Raw genomic sequence first — 18,889 nt, 5'->3', positions numbered from 1 at the left:
ATATTTCTTGTTTCTCTCTCTCTCGCTCTGTCTCTTTCTAGTTGTCAGGTCTTTGGGGTCGTGGGGACAAACCAAGCCCAGCCCTGATGTAATTACTGCCAGTCAGACTGAAGGGGAGGAGACAGGGAGAAGGAATGTGGGAAGCTAAGCGCCTTGCAACCCTAAAGACCTGCCAATCTCACAGAGAGAGAGACAAGAGAAAGCGCACAAGCAAGAGCGAGACTGACGCGAAAGAGAGAGCGAGAGCAGGGCTGTAAATTAGCATGAGATCTGACAATAAACTGATCAAACTGTAGCGAGGTAAAAGAACTCGAGGAGGAGGCAGGGAGACGCGTTAATAGACCACGAAACAACTTCATTTCACAAGCTGTTAAAGACAGAGCTTTCCAATTATTAGACAGAGACCACCCTACGCTTTATAGACATCACTGTGCAGGTGAAGAAATGCAGCATCATGACTTCCCAGTTCCACTGAAATCTCAATCCTTGCCACATCACCAGACCTTGCCACCTCCAGCAGTCATAAAACGAAGACAAAGTGCTCATTTTGCAAGCTTCAATGGACTCGGTCAGCTTAACCTCCTGGCACAGGATACGGCTGAGAATTTAGAATCGGCCAAAAGCGATTAAATATCCATGAATTCCAACTGACATCTCTTTTGAAATGACATTGAAACGTAGATGCACACGTTTCAGCTGGTTGCTTTTAGAGTTATAAAGCTTTAAGACAATGTGACATATTCTAAATGAGAGCGAATGCAAGGATTTGGCCGCTTTAAAGCTCAGTGTCTTGAAAAGCATCTTTGCAGCGTTGTGAAATGATTTACCATCCTTACCGCTCAGCAGGAGGGGTTATCTGTCACCTTCCCTTGTCTGTCTCAACATGCATTTGATCAGCCTGCACAACCGCCAAATCTCCTCTATCCTATTTGTCACTAACTGGTGTTGTATTATCTCTTGCCGCCCTTGCCTGTGACTTTTATCACCTCCAGTCGAGGGAGGGAAGAGAAGATGAGGAATGATGAAGGGTGGATGGAGTGAGGTAGGATGAGGAGGAAAAAGCATGACGTGTCTTTCAAGTTACTGTGAGTGAATAAAAAAGAAACGCGATGATGCAGCGTAACTTTTTAAAGCTCGGAAAACTGTAACTTCAGCCTCACAGGCAGAGGGGAAAAAAGGTGGAGGTAAAGTGTGTGTTTTGGTGGTAGAGGTGCCAAAATCAAGGGCAAAGTGTCAGACAGGTGTTTGTGTGTGTCAGTGTGTGTGTGCAGAGGGTAGGTAGGTCAATACGACTCAGCCCAGTGAAGTGTAACCTCATATCACTGCCTCTTGACTGAGCAGCATATCTGCTGTGCAGAGTGGCTGCTAAATCTCAGAGGTATTCCCTTTTGAAAAGGTAATTAAGCTGTTAGGTACGGAACCCCGGAAGGTCGTTCCAAGCCAAATCCCTCAGTAGATTAACATGGCATCACTGGACATTACTCATTTGACTCCAAAAGTGAACATCTAAATTAGCCCATGTGGACCATTTTGCTGTGTATGCTTTTTGTAGAAGTTTGATTTTTTTTTGCATAACCTTGGCATCAACTTCAGGGCGCGTGAGTTTGTGTTTGCCTCTCGCATGAAGGATGAGGGAAGTGGTCTTGGCTAATCCACTTTATTTCAGGTGTCACAGAGAGGGTGCCGTGGTGCATTTCAACACAGCATGATATTGGCAACAACTCCTTCCATGCCGCGCCACCTCTTATTCAACTCAAAAGAGATAAAATTTCTATTTAAGTTTTATATGAAAGAGGAGAGAGAGGGAAAATTTCACCTCATTCCTCTGTAATCTCCAAGTGGGTGATTTCATGCCTGTGTAACACATTAAACCACTAGTCCTAAATATAGCATCAAACACACCAATGCTGCCAACTCTCACTATGTCAAGTACATGTACCAATGATCCAGATTTATTGGTCCTATAGTACATTGGGGGTAAAGCGAGGAGCTATTTACAACTCTTCCACTCCACCAGACCTGGTCATAACCTCAAGATTAAGCCATGAAATTACTCCATTTTGAAAGAGCAGGGGGGAAAAAAAGAAGAATTCTGGTTAAAGCTTTAAAAAATAAATATAAAACCCAGAACCCCAGGGGCTTTTCCCATGATGCATTGCACTCTATTACCCATTTTGACATGACACTGTCGCAGAGGCTGGGGCTGAGGTTTACCTCTCACAAACTATCACCATCATGGGAACATGCAGATAGGGAAATGGGAGTAAACAATGGACATCCACAATGCAGACTGATTGAAGATAACAACACAGCAACTCTCATCAGGACGCAAACAAGGAGGCTGCCAACTCAATCTGTGCGTGCGATTGTGTGTGTGTTAGCGAATGCCAGCATGCTGGTGTGTACGTGAATGTGACCCACGATGCCGGCATGAGAACTCGCATATCCACACATCTGTATAACCCCTGTCTGCTTTCGTTTATGCCTGTGGATCAGAAAAAAATATATGCAGCCATGTAGATGGAGGCTGAAATCTGGGCATAAAATGCAGGGCAATTATGGCTCACAATGCAAACACAGGTGAAGTTTCTGCTATGACTCGTCTAGCAACGGTAGAGGTCCGTCTGCAACTTGAAAGCACAGAGCGGGCAACAACAAAGGCTGATATGAGAAATGCCAAGCCGACCTTGCCTTCCTCAATTTAAGCAGTGGTGTGAAGGGAAAAAAAAAATTGGACGGTCTAGCACTGAGGACAGGATGACTTTTATTCTCTCCACTACGGCCCCCACCGTTCTTCCACAGAGACAGACAGAACTATTGATTATCCATCACTGTGTCAGAGAACATACAATTACAGATCACTTTAGATAAAACACACACACACAGACAAGCAGGCACACAAACACAGTTTACCTAACTCATCCACCCAGGACCGCTGGCTGTCATGTCCACTGCTGCTCAAAATGAACTCACTGCATGTTTCACACAGGAGGAGGAAAAGGAACAATGACACAGACGACGAGATGGGATACGAGGGCCTGACATGGTCATGCCCTCTTAAGAGGATGAAGGAATGAAGCCCGGGATAAATGTAGGAACAGAGAGACAGAAAAATGGGCAAGATGACAGGTCACAGGAGGAGAGAATAGATGGAAATTTAAGCTTCAGAGCAGACCATTAATATTAATTGCATCAGGAAATGAAGGAGGAAAAAAGGGAGTGAAATGATGAGTTGATGCGATCTTGTGATTGCCTGTTGTTTTCTCCCCTTCACAGCCAAACTCTTATATGATGACAGGGGGGGACAGATTAGATCTCACGGACAATCGATAATTCAGAGCGAATGTCAGAGGGGAACGCGGGGAGGAGGATGGAGAAGTAGGAAAGGGATGAGGTTGATTAATAGAATGTGAAGGGTGATCAGGCTTGATCAAACTGGGGGACTGACAAGATCAGTGAGTGCTTTTACATGTGCACTAGTACCCCACTTATCTAGTGTCTCTGGTTTAGTGGAGCGTCTCGGGTGTGTATTGTGCATATCGTGGGTTTGAGCTGAAATACTCAACTTGTAAAAACCATGATTCACAGATGATGTGAACTCGAGGTACCTAGTAGTCAGTAAAATGAAAAATATGAGATATAAGATGAGATCATTGCATCAATATAAGATGATGCAATGATGGTTATATGCTGAAATAAAATGAGAAAATCTGACTGGTAATGGATAAATTGTCCCTTTCACTTTCCATTACAGGTGGAGAAGCTCAATCTAAAAAGGTGGTAAAGTGGCAGAATTCAGGCCAGAAACTTATTGTGTTCATGCGAAACTGAGGAAGTATAGAAGAGTCAAAGGCATACCTGAACCTTAGCGATCTTGATACTGTTATGATCATATATTCAGGGGGTCTTAATAACCACATTTCTCATATTCCATGTAAACATATTCTCAATACGATCAAAACTAGTCCAAGACTCAAAACTGGGACACATATGTGCATGTAAATCCCTTGATGTTTCCCTTAACAAGACATTTTCATCAAAAAGCAGCTGTAAGTGATACTTTTATAACAATAACATAACAAATGACAATGATGAACATACAGAGAATTATCATGTTTATGGCTTTACTCAGGTTTATAGCAAGTTTCAGCTCATAGCTTATCTGTCCACCCCACAACTTTACTATTTTGGTTCACTCTCATAGCATTATTTTCAGCCACAGCGGGCAGCAGTGTTCACAAAAATAAAAAATAAAAAAAAACTCTAAACCTGCAGCATTTAGCAGCTAAAAGAGTTGGTGGAGACCAGAAATAACCAACCCTACAACAGTCTTCACATTTTGATTCAAGTAGTGCTAAATCCTGATTGGTGCACAGACGTAGGCGACATGTCTAACTTCAAACAAGTGAGAAGAGCTCAGACAGAATCAAATCATGGGGAAAATGTTTCATCTACGCAACAAGCTGATTGAGAAAAATAATTTAATCTTTTACTACAACTGCACCTACTGTATATGTTGTCATCTCGTTGTCAATTTGACTCAGACACTGCGTTCTGTTCACATACACAAGATCTAAACAAGGCCCAATTAGATGCATTTGCATAATGAATTCATACAATCAACACAGTGGATCTAGTAAAAGAAAAATAGTTTTTTGAAAAAAGGCTAACCCAGGGATCTTCAAGGGCACTACTCTGTGATCTTGTTTATGAGATATTGAATTATTATCTGGCAAGCCAGCCTAACTGGTGAGATAATCAGATAATCAATGTGTTCACACACATCCACTATACTGTTACCAGTCATGGCTTTAACAAATCCATCGCAGTTAGCCTATTTAGGACTTCCAAATAGATTGAGGCATCAGATGGCATGGTGCACGAAATGAGAGAAAATTACATTGAAAGGTCAGGCAGGCACAGCATAACTTTACATAACAGTTTTAAATTCATATAGCATCCGTATGCACAAGCAAGTATTATAAAGGTTAAGCTAAATTGTATCCAGTCTGATTGGATGAATAATTTAATACTATGAAAGGTCAAATGGGAAGGAAGTTAACCGATCAAATTCAACATGCGTCCAAAATTTCACTCTTTGCCTGCAGATTCACAATTTAAGATGTCAGATGTTTCAGTACAGTAAAAGTTTGAGAGCTGCCATTATGTTCCACTGTGTATGTTGAATTACAGTCATTTCAGCTGTCGCACAAAAATAACACATTCTTCCTCAGCTTACAAATCTCAATACATGCTGCGATCTAAAATGCCTTCACAGCTGGTCTGTCATGAAGACCGTCTTGCTTTGTATCCTACTGGAAAGACTCCAAAATGAGGGGGGAAAAAAAGAAATGAAATGAACCGGAGCACATAACTTCTCAGCTTAGACAAGATTGGCTTTTTAAATATTTAACGTTTGTTTACAGCTGTTCCCCTGCATGATCCGTCTGAGTGGATAAACAGATGTTTTTGGGTACAAACTATTAAAGGTCTGAAATACTCCATTTCCATCTCAACTTAGCACCGCTGCTTTGATAAAGGTAAAATAAGTCATTTAGCAGGTAACCTCAGAAGCAATGTCTGCCTGCATTTCAATATCCAAATCTTTTTAGCACAATTGAAGCTGATCATTTGGAACTCAAAGCTATAAGCCAGATGGTCTGCTAATGAACTCTGAAGTGATTCAAGCAATCAAAAACGAACAGGTTTTGTCATTATCATTTTTTTTTTGGAATTACAGAAGCAATTTACAAAAACAAAACATGGCATACTCCTTGACTTCACAACACAAATACCTTCAGTGATAGCTTACAAAGCCGCCCAGCATGGATCCACCACACTTTGCTGATCATAGAGGAGTCAACTCCTTATACCCTCACATTATAACTTTTTACTCTCCTACAATGAGATTACATCCCCTTAACTAAGTGGAGTCTGTACACAGCATCTCGCTCACACATGCTCAAACTACCATAATGAGAATGGACTACAGTTCATTGTGATTGTCACATGTGGTCTGTAAATCGATGTGGTGCACTCACGCAGTGGCCTGGTGAGAGAATAGGATGTGGAGAGTCTCAGCATTCAATGCTTTATTGAGTGTCCTTAAGCCATGACTATCGCATAAACTTTGTTTGTGCATGTGTATCAGTGCTCATATACCTCTGTGACATATTAGAGAAGAAATGTCTGAGCAGCGTAGCGTGGCAAAAATAACAAGCAGTCGATAGCACAAAATGCACATGTGCACACACACACACACACACACACACACACATTTGCAAAAACACACACAAAGGTTATGGAGCACCGAGGGGTTTGCAAACAATAAAGTGAATGAATGACCGTTGTGAGAGTTAGTTGATAATCTGCTCTACACCAGCCTTGCAACCACACAAAGAGACCAGGATAAGGGGATAAAAGAAAAGAAAATAGCGATGGAAAAAAAAGAGGAAATAAGCTTTTAGGATGGGCGGAGAGCTGGTGGAAAGAAAAGATAAAAGTTAAAGCTCCACAGAAGCTGAGAGGTAAACAGAGAGAGAGAGAGAGAGAAAAGAGCAATGTGCCAATGAATTAGAAGCGGAGATAGGCGAGGAGGGAATGAAAATTGCAGACAGGGAGTTAGTTTGTAGATCTGCATGCAGCATGAATGATTAGAAACAGCGGCGGTGGTGGAAGTAATAGTAGTGGTGGTACCTCTTCTGTCAGACAGCTGAACTGTTTCTCAGCTTTGAAGTTTTTTTAAAGTTTGTTGTGCTACTTATATGATGTGATCCAGGAGGCTCCCTCTAATCTTTTCCAGAGGGGAGGGGAGGGGAAAGGAGAAAGAAAGAAGAAAGGCAGGTAGAAGATGCAAAGGTTGTGGCAGGGGGCCACACAGAAACGCTTAGGCAATACCGCAGAGACAGGTGAGTGGAGGATTGCAGCACTGCCACTGGCAAAAACGATCAAACAGAGACATAAAATAACTCTGCTCCATTTCCTCTACAGCCTTTTCAACAAGCAACAGAAGATGTAAAACTGAAAGCCTGCCAACGCTCCGTTTCCTTTTAAAGTGTGCAGTTTGAAAGGGATGCGACAAAGCCAAGACTTTCTCAGCAGGTGCCTCTAGTGGGATTGGATGGTATGTGTGCACAGTACATGTTTGGTACAAGCCCCTCAGCTCTCTTTGTTTTCGGTCTAACAGCAAGACAAATTAGCTCACACCTGGGGGCACTCGGCCATTCTTTCCTGTCTCTGCATCCACTCCCTCCAGTCCTACCTGTCTCTGTGGGTCTCATGCAGCATGCTGTGCTGATTGGGGGTCTCTGTCTCTCCCAGCTTAATTGCCATGTTATCAGCTGAACGCCTGCACTGCCACTTCGCCTAGGCCTTTCAGTCAGATGGACATGCCAATTACCCCTCCTCTGCGCGCACACTTGTTCTTGCTCACACATGTTTTTTTCCTGGAGCTGCTGTCAGGTAACCTAGCAGACAGGCAAGCTGGTACAAAGCGGGCAGTTTGGGATAAAACAGGGAAACGAATTAAAGCTTTTTGTGGACCTTATGCACACATGCAGACAAATACACACATCAGTACACATAAAGTCCCAGCAGGAGCTTCTTGTCCAGGCCGAAATATCCCAAGGGTACCTTTCCACTCCCTTTCCCTCTTAATCCTTTACTCTCACACTGCCTTCATCTCCTCTTATCCTTGCCCACCCCCCTCTCCTACTTATCTCCTCATGGTTTTCGTACTTTCCCTTAAAGGCACAGTTAAACATTTTGGGAAATACCCCTATTACCTTTTTTTTCTTCGTCGAGAGTTATGGGAAAATTGACACTCTTATGTCTCTACACTAAATATGAGTCAAAGGCTGGCAGGCTTATGATAATGTGTTAATTAGTGAGCTTTGGAGGTTCTTTTACTCTAGGTGGATTTTTACCTGTATACAGAGACAACCTAGCTCTTTCCCCATTTCCAGTCTTTATAGTAAACTAAGCTAACCGTACCCTTGCTGTAAGAGAGTGGTTTCTTCTCATCTCTGCAAGAAGGCAAATCAGTGTATTTACCAACTTTTATACTCTAGTGAACAGGCACTACTGTAGTTCTTAACTACCTCTGGCAGGTATGGGTATTTAGTTAAATGTTTATACTACGTATAAAGAGCAAAAATGAGTCACGAATTCTAGCTTCTCAAACGTGAGGATTTGTTGCTTTTTCGAAATCTTTGTAATTGCATATACAGTTTTTGGGGTACGGTATTAAACAGCATTAAATATTTCTATTTCTCTGTGAATTTGATCGCCTGATGATCTAACTTATGGGTGTGATTGAACCTCCCACAAGCTACAACAGTAAATCTCTTGGAAAACAGTCACTGCAGTAATAGTCAGTGTAATTAGGTAATTTAGAAACGACTTCCTTTACCCATTTGTTGTGGTAAATGCATCACAGCGCCCAATCAATGTCAAGTTTTCAAACACTATTACCCCTCTATTGATAACTCCCCTAATGTTGACTTCCAATGACAGCAGATGTTTCATAGACAGCACAGTGAAGTAGAGGCTGCTTTGGGCTCTTTTTACAGACCTACCAATTAATCAACCCCAGTGTGTGTGTGTGTGTGTGTGTGCATCCATATCAACCTGTGTGTGCACTTGGTTGTTAACGCTGACACTGCCACTTTTCATGGTGTGTGTCACGGCGCCTTCACCGGTTCCAACATTGCGGTGCCAAATCAGCCCTCATTCCTACACTCTCTTCACTCCACTGAACCATTTTGTTATTATCACCCAAAACGTCAAAGGCAATCGTGCACACATACACACACACACACACACACACACACACACACACACACAAACAAGCTTAAACACACTCTAATTATCCCACAGATACATCATGTTAACAATGAGACATTAATAGCACATGCATGAGCAACCCCGTTTGCTGCTTTTTCTCTCTCAGTCACGCAAATGCACACACGTCTGTGCCATTACATCTACTCATATTAATGCACAGGATGAATGTGGTCCATTTTCACTTTAGATGAGAGGGGACAAGAGAGAAGAGCTTTATTATCCAACCCTTAATTATTTCACTTCCAGCCAAATTAGGTGAACCTCAAGCCCATCCCTTCTGATATCCCTCAGTACAGTAACAGCACTTTCTTTTGCTGTCACAAATTATGGAGGCCTCTAAACCAGTTTCAAAAGATTTGTCTCATCCCGGGTGATCTATTTTGAAAAGCTTTTATTCCTCCCATTGACGACACAGAGATTCTTGCAAACCTAATATGCGACTTGTGTCAGTTTTAATTCCCAACTGTGTCACAGTTGGTGACTCAAATGTGTGCGCCTGTGCACACACGAGTGCATGCATGCATGTAGCTTGAGCTATGTGTGTAAGTATGTGTGACTGCTTGTGTGTGTTTGCGCTTGCCAAGACCCAAAGCCTGCAGAGCACCAGTGACCTAATATGTAGGGTGAGACCAAAACGCTGGGATGACAGCCTAGAGCCCGCCCCTACTAACTCTGACTGACAGTCCTGTAACCTCGGCTGCCTCCCGTGACAATAGTTTGTTAGTCTTGCAACCACTTTAACGTCTGTCATTCCAAGCTCAACATAACAACCATTTCTAGGGCAAAGTTCTATAAAAACATCTTAACAGGACTGGAGGACAAGACCAAATCAATAGCCACATGTCTGAGTGGATTTCAACAAAATCAGGTCAAAAAGGTGCAGACACTCAAAAGAGCATTATTGTACACAAAGAGGGCACAGACGTACACTTTAAATGGAAGAAAAACTAAATAAAGGATTAATGCAACCACAAATTCAAAGAAAAGTCAGGCAGAAAGGAAAACGGATAAAAAAAATAAATGAATTAAACTTTAGCTGCAGCTACAGGTCTAAGATTCCAAAATAAAGAAATATCAAAATGAAATGTTCTCTTTGTAAAATGTGATCAGGGGATGTTATATAAGACACTGACTCTGACATTGTAGCCCCAATCTCTTTCTGAGAATGAATCATTTAAAAGGAACTCGGGAAGGGGCACATGAGGTAGTGGGCTACATTTAGGCTAAAAGGGATCTCTTCTGTTCAGCCTCCAGGACATTTTTAGGGCTATGACATCAAGAAAATCAGTGTCAGAGTCAGTTCAGTCAGTTAATTTGTGGCTGAAAGGCTGAAAATCAGATTACACAAACATAAACATGCATGTCACATTAGACTACTCACAAACGTAATCAGGGTATATTATAAACCTACGCAATTTATATTCACCATGGTGTGAGACATTTCTTGATAGTGCCATATGGCTGTTATTTAGCTCTGTCAGAGCTTCCCCTGGGCTCAGAGAGTTGAGGAGAGAAAAATGGATAAGTTTTTTGTGGTGAAAGTCACATTTTTAATGAGCATGCAAAATGGGATTATGGGATTTTAAAAAAAGTAAATCTGGAGATACACTATAGGGGGGTGACAAGTGAGCTGAGAGAGAGGAATGTTGCAGGAAAATAAGGGAATGACACAGACGTGACAATGAGCTGCAGCTGAGAGGAAACCAGAAAAAGAGATAACAAATGCAGCAAATGTGTGAGAAAAAGCAGTAATGTCGGGAGAACGTTAGTTCTAGAGGTTAAAGAGAGTTGAGCTGCTTTTAAACAACACTCTCTCCCCAGCTCAGCTGTGGAACTGACACGCTGACACTTGGCTGCCTATTGACATGGTAAATTGAGGGCCCATTTGAGCAGCACTGTGACAGCCAGCCTCCATAGAACCCGTCAGGAGCCGTATATTCACGGGACACTATTACAGCACACATCAGGGGACACAGCAGGAGAGAAGAGTGAGAGAGACAGTGAAATGTGCACAAAGAAGTATGCAGCAGAAGGTGAACCGTACGGAGGTAGGACGACTTTTTTTTTTTAGAGTGTGAAATATAGGCTGGAGCAGCAGAGTGAAAGGGAACAGCAAAAAGCCCGATAAGAGGGGGAGACAGAAAGCAAAATTGATTTCTATTTTTGGAAGAAGTATGACCGATGAGTCTAAAACATGTTCAATTTCAAAGTCACACACACACACACACACACACACACACACACACACACAGACAGACAGTTTTGTATATGCATATAAACCACAGCCACAGATCATGTTACTAGATTGCAAGTGGGAATGTAATTGCTTTCGCAGTGGATGAACGTGACTTGTGCTCGTGAGCGTGCAAAGATGTCTGCCTTATTATGGTGTAGCTGGAGCCATTAGCCATTTGGTTTAATGGGCAATCTGAACCACGGGCTCCACTGACCCCCGGCACTTGGTAGGAGGAGAAGGCCAACCTATTTAACAAAGAGTGAAAAGCTCCAAGCTTACCTTATCACACAAGGCCACACTTAATTAGACTGTTTGTTTAGCAGACTCTTTGAGGGGAAAGGTTGACTACTCTCCTTGAAACTCCAGCCTGAAAGACATCTGGCCAAGGATGAGATGGAGGACACAAGCATATTAGTGAAATATGGCCACATCAAGTTTGGTGCCATCTTGTTTCCTCAGGACAGATGGTAATGACTGAGAGCAACAATAGACAATATTCATAAATGGTGAATCGAGTCATTACGATTCCACTAACATAATTATGGGCAAAAACAAGAGTACACAAATCCTTTATCTGACAGGCTTAAACACATTGATTAGGCATATTCACAAGTGATAAATCCAGCGAGAAGAAGGAAAGGACAGTGATTGAGTTTCTGTGTATTAAGTCAGTAAGTAACAACAGTGTGGTACATGAGGGATACAACCCCTGCATGAAATTATACCTAATTAGTACAATCCTTCAGAAAAATTACATCTCTCTTTTTCATCCGTCTCTGCACCCTTTCAGCCCCTCTCCCATGATCCTGCTCCCTGTGCAGAAGGCTAATTAAAGAAGAGAAATTGGATATGGGCCTGTGCGCACTCTAATTCAGGGAGAGGAGGGTAGAGAGGAGGAGGTGGTGGTGGTTGTCGAACCTGGGACAAGGGCACTGGATCAGAACGGTGAAGCCATGTCATTTTGGGAAGTATAAAAGGGATGGCAAGGTTAGCAGTGAGGGCATACTGGATGAGACAGTTGAAGTGTGACGCCTTCAAACAGAATCCAAAGTCCACCACTCTGCTGCTGTTAATCCACTGCTGATTTATACCGGAGCAGACTCTCCTCTTTTACCACTTCATCAGTCTCTGAAAAGCCTGTATGACCACAGCGTAAATGTTTATCCACTGAATCACCCTCTGTCCATCCAACCCTTGCACACTGGGTCAGAGGATAAAACAGTTGGTGGATGGCCTGCAAAGACTACTTGACAAATCCATTAGATCAATAACTCATTGAAAATGTGCTCCATAAACACCAAATTACTAATGGATGTAAGAGTTTGAATGGAATTGATTATTATATTACTAGTGAGCAGTCATAAGTGCCCTCATCCTGACAATATTACGCATGGATTAATATTGTTTATCATAATCTTTTCCATTTCCACAATTTCCATTTCCATTTGGTCAAAGTAATGATATTTTGCTTTAATTATTTAATTGATGAGATCTGGGAAAAGGGTCAACATAAACAGGGCAGAATAGGCAAGAAACGAAAGGGGAACTGATCTTACACATCAAACTCTCAGGAAATGCATCTGCAAATTTGAAAAAACTAACTGTATAAACCCTTTTATGGCTTCAGAGGCAGCCAAATGAAATGTGATTAACTACCTCAAGTAATATCGCTTGAGTGTTGGTTGGGGCTGATACTACAAGACTACGAGTTTGAAGAAAAAAACATTTTTAGGTATGTGAAGTGACCAAGAAGTGAACTTACCAGACTGCTGTAGCCCCCTCCTCATCTCTGTTTGAGGCTAGGAGCTCAAGGTTGCATTAGTTACTTGTTGAATAACACAGCCAAATCTTCAACTTTTGACAAGTATGCTTGTGGTATCAGTTTTTGTATGAAATTGTTCATCATGAATGATGGAGTACAATGCGAGGCTGTAGGTCACAGCCAACTGAATACTACTTTTCTAATCATGAAGTACAGTAGTAGATATGAAACTTGTGAAAGGTTGTGTGTAGGGACAGTATTTGGTTTGTCCACTCTGGGCTAGTGTGGACACATGGCGGTTCGACATGGCCTCAGTGGAAGAGCTGCCATTCCCTTTCTAAATATAAAAAGCTTATCCCAAGGTAACGCAACAATTCTTACTTTCAATATTATACACTAATGAAAACATAGTTATGAATATTATACTGCCATTTCTCCCAATAAATCCTACATCTGGAGCTTCAAGCACAAACACATTGGGAAAACACTAAAAACACAATAAACTTTATTATTCATCAAAGTTTGCAGACTAATTGTTGACTTGTTTCCAACCTGTCTGATCATCTTATGATTCTTTCTGTATTGTTACTGTGTTCTCAAATCTTGGCAAATAACTGTGGTAAGTACACTGCCATCATAACCAGTAAAAATGATGGACAAAACTACAAAAACAAAAAAAATCACATAACCTTCAAGATGTCATTCAACTGAGGGAACAATCTACAAGCACTTTTCCAGTCAAGGCTCTTGTCAAGACATTCCATTCAAGACATTTAAACCAATTTATACCAACACAAGCCTGTCTGTCTCCTTTCACCCTCTGTCCATTCTGTCCCTTTTCCTCTTCCTGAGAAACTAAAATCCACAAGCTCAAGCCAGGTGCAGCTGCAGAGCTGCGGTGGATCAAAGAGTTGATGATGGATGACAGGAGGGTCTATGTGCATGTGTTTGTTCATGATTCTCCATGCATTATACTGAGTGACACACTCCCTGCTGTGAGGAGGTAGTGGGTGATGATAGACACGGGAGGGAGGTTAACAGCTTGCATGCTCTCTAACACGCACACACACATATCAAATAGCAGTATAATGTGCCACAGTAACTGTAACACACAATTACCATATTACTTTACCACAGAGGCCAGAAACACATTTGGCTCAGACACCAATAGCACCAAATGGACGCTGTCTCCAGCAGGCGACGTAACGCATGCCAGGAAAACAACAAAGGGTGTATTTGTAAAGCTAACAATCCACACCCATCCACCCACCCACCCCATCGTCCCACCCATTGGGGTGCTGGCTCCCCTTCTGGTTCATCTGCATGTTCACACACACAACATACAAACATAAACACACACATAAGGACCAAAACACATGCACGCACTCACATGCACATGTAGAGATTGGAATCCAGTGGCATAGCAGGAGCGCCCCACTGGAAAAGGGGCAAAAATTTCATAGTCGACTGAGCACACGACTGTGTGACCTAGAAGAAAGGGCGTGTTTGTGTTGTGTGCTGTGGGGGGTTTTAAGGGTAGGGTTAAGTCTAGAGGGTTGACAGTTCTTTGAAAAAAAAAAAAGATCAATGGTCAAGACTGAGGATGTAATTATTTCTAAATGGGAAAACAGGATAGACAGTGGTTCAATTTTTCAAAAAGGTTTTTAAATTATAGTTTCTCAGAGGCAAGAAATCCATCATATATTCTCCTCTAATGCCAGTAGTACTTTTCTTAGAGGAAGCATCAGTGATTTTCATTTTGGTGTCAATTCAGCTTAAGCTTTTTCGGAAACGTACACTCTATGCACATTTCCCCACATCGGTTAACCCCCTTCCTACACACATGTACATCATGTAGGCAACAAATAGACACTATCGACCCTCCTACAGCGGCCTATCCACCCACATGCTCAAAAAGACAAGGGGGTTGAGATAAATAAAAGGCTGTTTTTGGATTCAGATCCAGTTGTGTGTTTGTCTCCCAGTGGGCCTGTCAGGTTGATGGTGAGCACATATGTCTAGCAGTATATGGATGGATGAATGCCACCCTGGCATTCTCTGCACCAGCCCAAATCCTTTGATAACATGCATGCTGGGCTTGGCCAGGCCTGGAGTGGACACATGGACACACAGGGTTCTTGATGTGAACAGGGAATGAACCATGTTGCTCTCTCTCTCTCTCTCTCTCTCTCTCTCTCTCTCTTTCTCATCCTCCTCTGAACCCCCCTCCCAGCTCCTAGATGTTGTGCACTGGACAATAGAGTGGCCCAGTAGCATCATTTATATGGCTGCTTATCTCAGATATGACAATATAGCCAGATGTCCTGGGCGATTTAAGCAAACATCTGATGAATTTTATTTACTCTCAATAGCCATACACGGAGGGAACATAATTATGTAGCGTAACTCGCTGTGCAGCAGGCAGCAAGGAGGAAAATGTCATTTTCTCAGCAATTTACATGAAGATGAGACAAAAGAATGTCTATTATACACCGTTTTAAATGCAGATCACCCCTTATAATTGATAGTGCTACGGGCCTGTAGTTGGCAGCCCACCTAACAATGAAACCGCAACCTCCTGACCAATGGAAATCGATGAGGGCATTACCAATCACCTTAGCTATTATACTGTACATACCCCACATAAAACAGTCACAGTTAACAAACTGCTATCCAGGATGCCCTACAGTGAATGTGGAGCTGTTTGAGGATGAAAGAAAGGATTTGTGTGTCTGTTTGTGAATGATTACATTCCCAGCAACAGTTTACTGTTACATAGCTCCGTATCAAATAGCAGAACACATCGTGAAAAGTGTAAAAATCTCTGTGCACTGACACGCATCTGTGCATAAGGATTGTTAGTAAATCTTAGTGGTCCTTGGTGCTAAATCAAGCCTTGTGTATTATCTTTTTACAGTGCTACAGTCTTTTTGGACCAGCTCTCTTTAAAGTTTAAATAGCACAGCACACTGTCAGGATGGCATCAACGCCCAGTACTAAGTAAATTAATCATGCTTAAGTAAGCTATGGATTAATTATAGATAGGCCAATGTGTCACTAGGCATATATACATCTCTGCCTGAGTGTCCTACCTGCAGCCATGCTAATGAAGACCTAACCTGCTTCAGTAGACAGAGGACAGATGGAAAACACACTTGGCACTACACTGATGCTCTCACACGCATTATTGCCCTTGAGCACAGGGAGGCACTGATTAGGCTTCACTTAAGTTTGTTAGCCTGGAGCAAACGCCAGCCAGCCAAGAACAGGGAGGAGATAAAGCTGCGGGACAACAACAACAACAATGGTACAATCACAAAATACCTCTGACCTCATTGAGGTTAAAGATAAATGTTTCAATTTCAACATGGTCTCTTAGAAGTATCTTGATAAATAGTTTCAGTAATTCTACACTCAAGAAACTACCAAGCAATTTTCTGTTTCTAGCCTTTTGAATGAGACGGTTTACTGCTTCTCTCCATTTTATTTCACAAGAAATTGAAACTTGTTGGGTTTTGGACTGTTTATCAGACAAAACAAGCAATTTAAAGATGCAGTCTTCTGCTTTTGAACATTTTGATGGTTATTTTTCACTATTTTTTGACATTTAATAGATCAAACACAAATAGTAGAGGAATAGTTGTCAGCTTAATCACTAAATAATCACTACTCGCGGCCTTAATTGAAACACATGAAAGAGAAAATTACATTTCAGATCTACAATATGTCATAATCAGTTGAGCTTTTGTAGGTTTTAAGTTCATTTATAGTTTTGCCTAAATGACTGCAAAAATAAAAACACTTCTTGGTCAAATCCTGGAGCTCCACTTCTTTCATTTAATACATATGAGAAGAACATGATACTTAAGAACACGTCTGTTAACAGCATTTTGTCTCCATTTTCAGTCAGACAAAAGAATGAAAAGCAAAGAATGCTGCCTCGTTGTTGTATTTCTGAGCTGCTACTGGCGGTGATTTATCCAGGTGAGGCAGGTGCTGGCCCACAAATATAGACTGTCAAGTAGCCTACAAATAGACCAACTTCCAGTATAGTCCTCTTTGCAATACAGCAAAAAATAAATAAATCTGTGGGCTATCAACATATTCAAAAACAATGCATCCATGCACTACTTTATGGCTGCATGGGTTATTAAGAGAGGACACTGTCAAATTAAAGTTACCCTGAGAGAAAATAGAGGAGTCACACTTGACAACATCTGAAATCCAGTCAGGGATAACTTTAATGGTTTGAATTTGTCAGGATAATGAAGATCCAGTAGGTTATTCCAAAATCAAGTTCATTACAAATACATATCTGTCTTGTACTGCGTTTATATATATCCAGGTATACATATATATATATTAAATTTCAGAATAAGCACATGTCCCCGTGGAAATGTTGCATGAATGCCTAATGTAAGGACCAAAAAAAGTACTGAGGTCAGTGTGAACTCATCTCTGAGTGCCACATGAAGTCCCTGTATGAAGCGAATAGTAAGCGCTCTTACCGTCCACAGCCATAGTCGGTCTCAGCGTGTATCTCTCCGTGGTGTCAACAGGACTCTCCCATTCTTCTGCCAGATGGATAAAATGTACTGAGTGTGAGGATGAAGAGCGCGTCTTGCCCTCTCTAATCTACTATGTCGGCATGGAGACAGCTTTCACTGTAGTCGCACTGAGGAAAGAGAGAGAGAGAGAAAAGAAAAGAAACCTGGATCACACTCCCCCTCTCTGTCGGTTCACGGCCATTTGTTGTCCGGGACGCCGAAACCAGACCGATATGAAGCGGCTCCTTCTGAATCTCCGCCCCCCTCTCCGTACCTGACCGCCGGGAGACAAAAGGTCATTACGCCCCGACACCAGCTGTTACTGGATACAGACTAGATACTCCTCTCTCTCTCTTTCACACTGTGTGTCAGTGTGTGTTTGTGTGTGTGTGTCTCTCTCTCACCCACAAACAGGCACACACTCACGCCACATTTTATTATTAAGGCAACCACAGGATACAACGGTGATATTATTTGCTGCCATATGTAAGACATCTTTTTACATCTTTTTGGGGTTGTAACATAAAAACCTAACTTAGAAAATAAGCCAAGCCTCCATTACTTTGTTGGTTAACAGCCTGTGTACTGATTTCTATGTAAAAGAGTCTTGGGGTGAAATTTTAGTGAAAACATAAGTGCCAAACTACCGAAGCCCTAAAAGGCCATACATACATACATTTTATTCCACCCGTTTTCCCGTGATAACGAGATAATTTCCTCTATTTCCCCGTGATAACGAGATAATTAATTGGAGATCTCGAGAAAACAAAATGATAGTCTGGTGTATTAAATCAAGTGCGCCCGTATTACAGAATGTATGGTAAATGCATGTAGTCCATGATACAGAAATTATGGATCAAAGGGATTTTAAAGTGGCGTAATAGGTTTGCTCAGTCCGTATCATGTACTACATGCATTTGCCATACATTCTGTAATACGGGCGCACTTGATTTAATACACCAGACTATCGTTTTGTTTTCTCGAGATCTCCAATTAATTATCTCGAAAACGGGTGGAATAAAATGTATGTATGTATGGCCTTTTAGGGCTTCTGTACCAAACCTTGTGGCTGGGAAATGAAGCCAATGTGGAAGTGCTAAACAAAACTGCAATTCCTCCAGCGGCCACTTGAGGCAGGCTGCAGAAGCTCACTTCTTCTGTCTTCATAAACACCCATGATAAAATGCCCACCTTCACAGCAGATGTGAACATCTTTACAGCCTGGTACAAAAAATGTTTTTTGTCTCCATAGCTAATTCCCCTGTTCATGACAACTGTACTGAGGTTGTTTTTTGTTTTTTTAACTCAATATTTCAAATGATATAAAGGCTTAAAGTTACACACAGCATGGCTGCTTTGATTGACAGGTAGGTGTCGTTAAAGAAAGGTTTATTAGAGCACCGAGGCATCATTCAGCCTGCCTTAGGTCCGCAGAGGATCCATGTCTTTGCCAATATTTAGAGTAGTCAGGAGGCAGATGAGGCAGTACAGACAACATGG

At 41.8% G+C, this 18,889-nt stretch overlaps 1 protein-coding gene across 1 annotated transcript in view; it reads right to left on the bottom strand.

The window, feature by feature from the left end:
- Window positions 1-17,724, bottom strand: part of samd10b (sterile alpha motif domain containing 10b) — a 47,320-nt gene extending 29,596 nt beyond the window's left edge. The window contains exon 1 of the mRNA XM_010751647.3: window positions 17,351-17,724. Within this exon, the coding sequence (XP_010749949.1) occupies window positions 17,351-17,363 (13 nt within the window). The 5' untranslated portion in view covers window positions 17,364-17,724. The remainder of the gene's footprint in view (window positions 1-17,350) is intronic.
- Window positions 17,725-18,889: the final 1,165 nt, after the last annotated feature.

Source organism: Larimichthys crocea, chromosome XV, assembly GCF_000972845.2.
Source record: "Larimichthys crocea isolate SSNF chromosome XV, L_crocea_2.0, whole genome shotgun sequence".
Lineage (NCBI taxonomy): Eukaryota > Metazoa > Chordata > Actinopteri > Sciaenidae > Larimichthys > Larimichthys crocea.
Note: the sequence above shows the minus strand (reverse complement) of the source record. Positions and strands in the feature narration are given on the sequence as shown.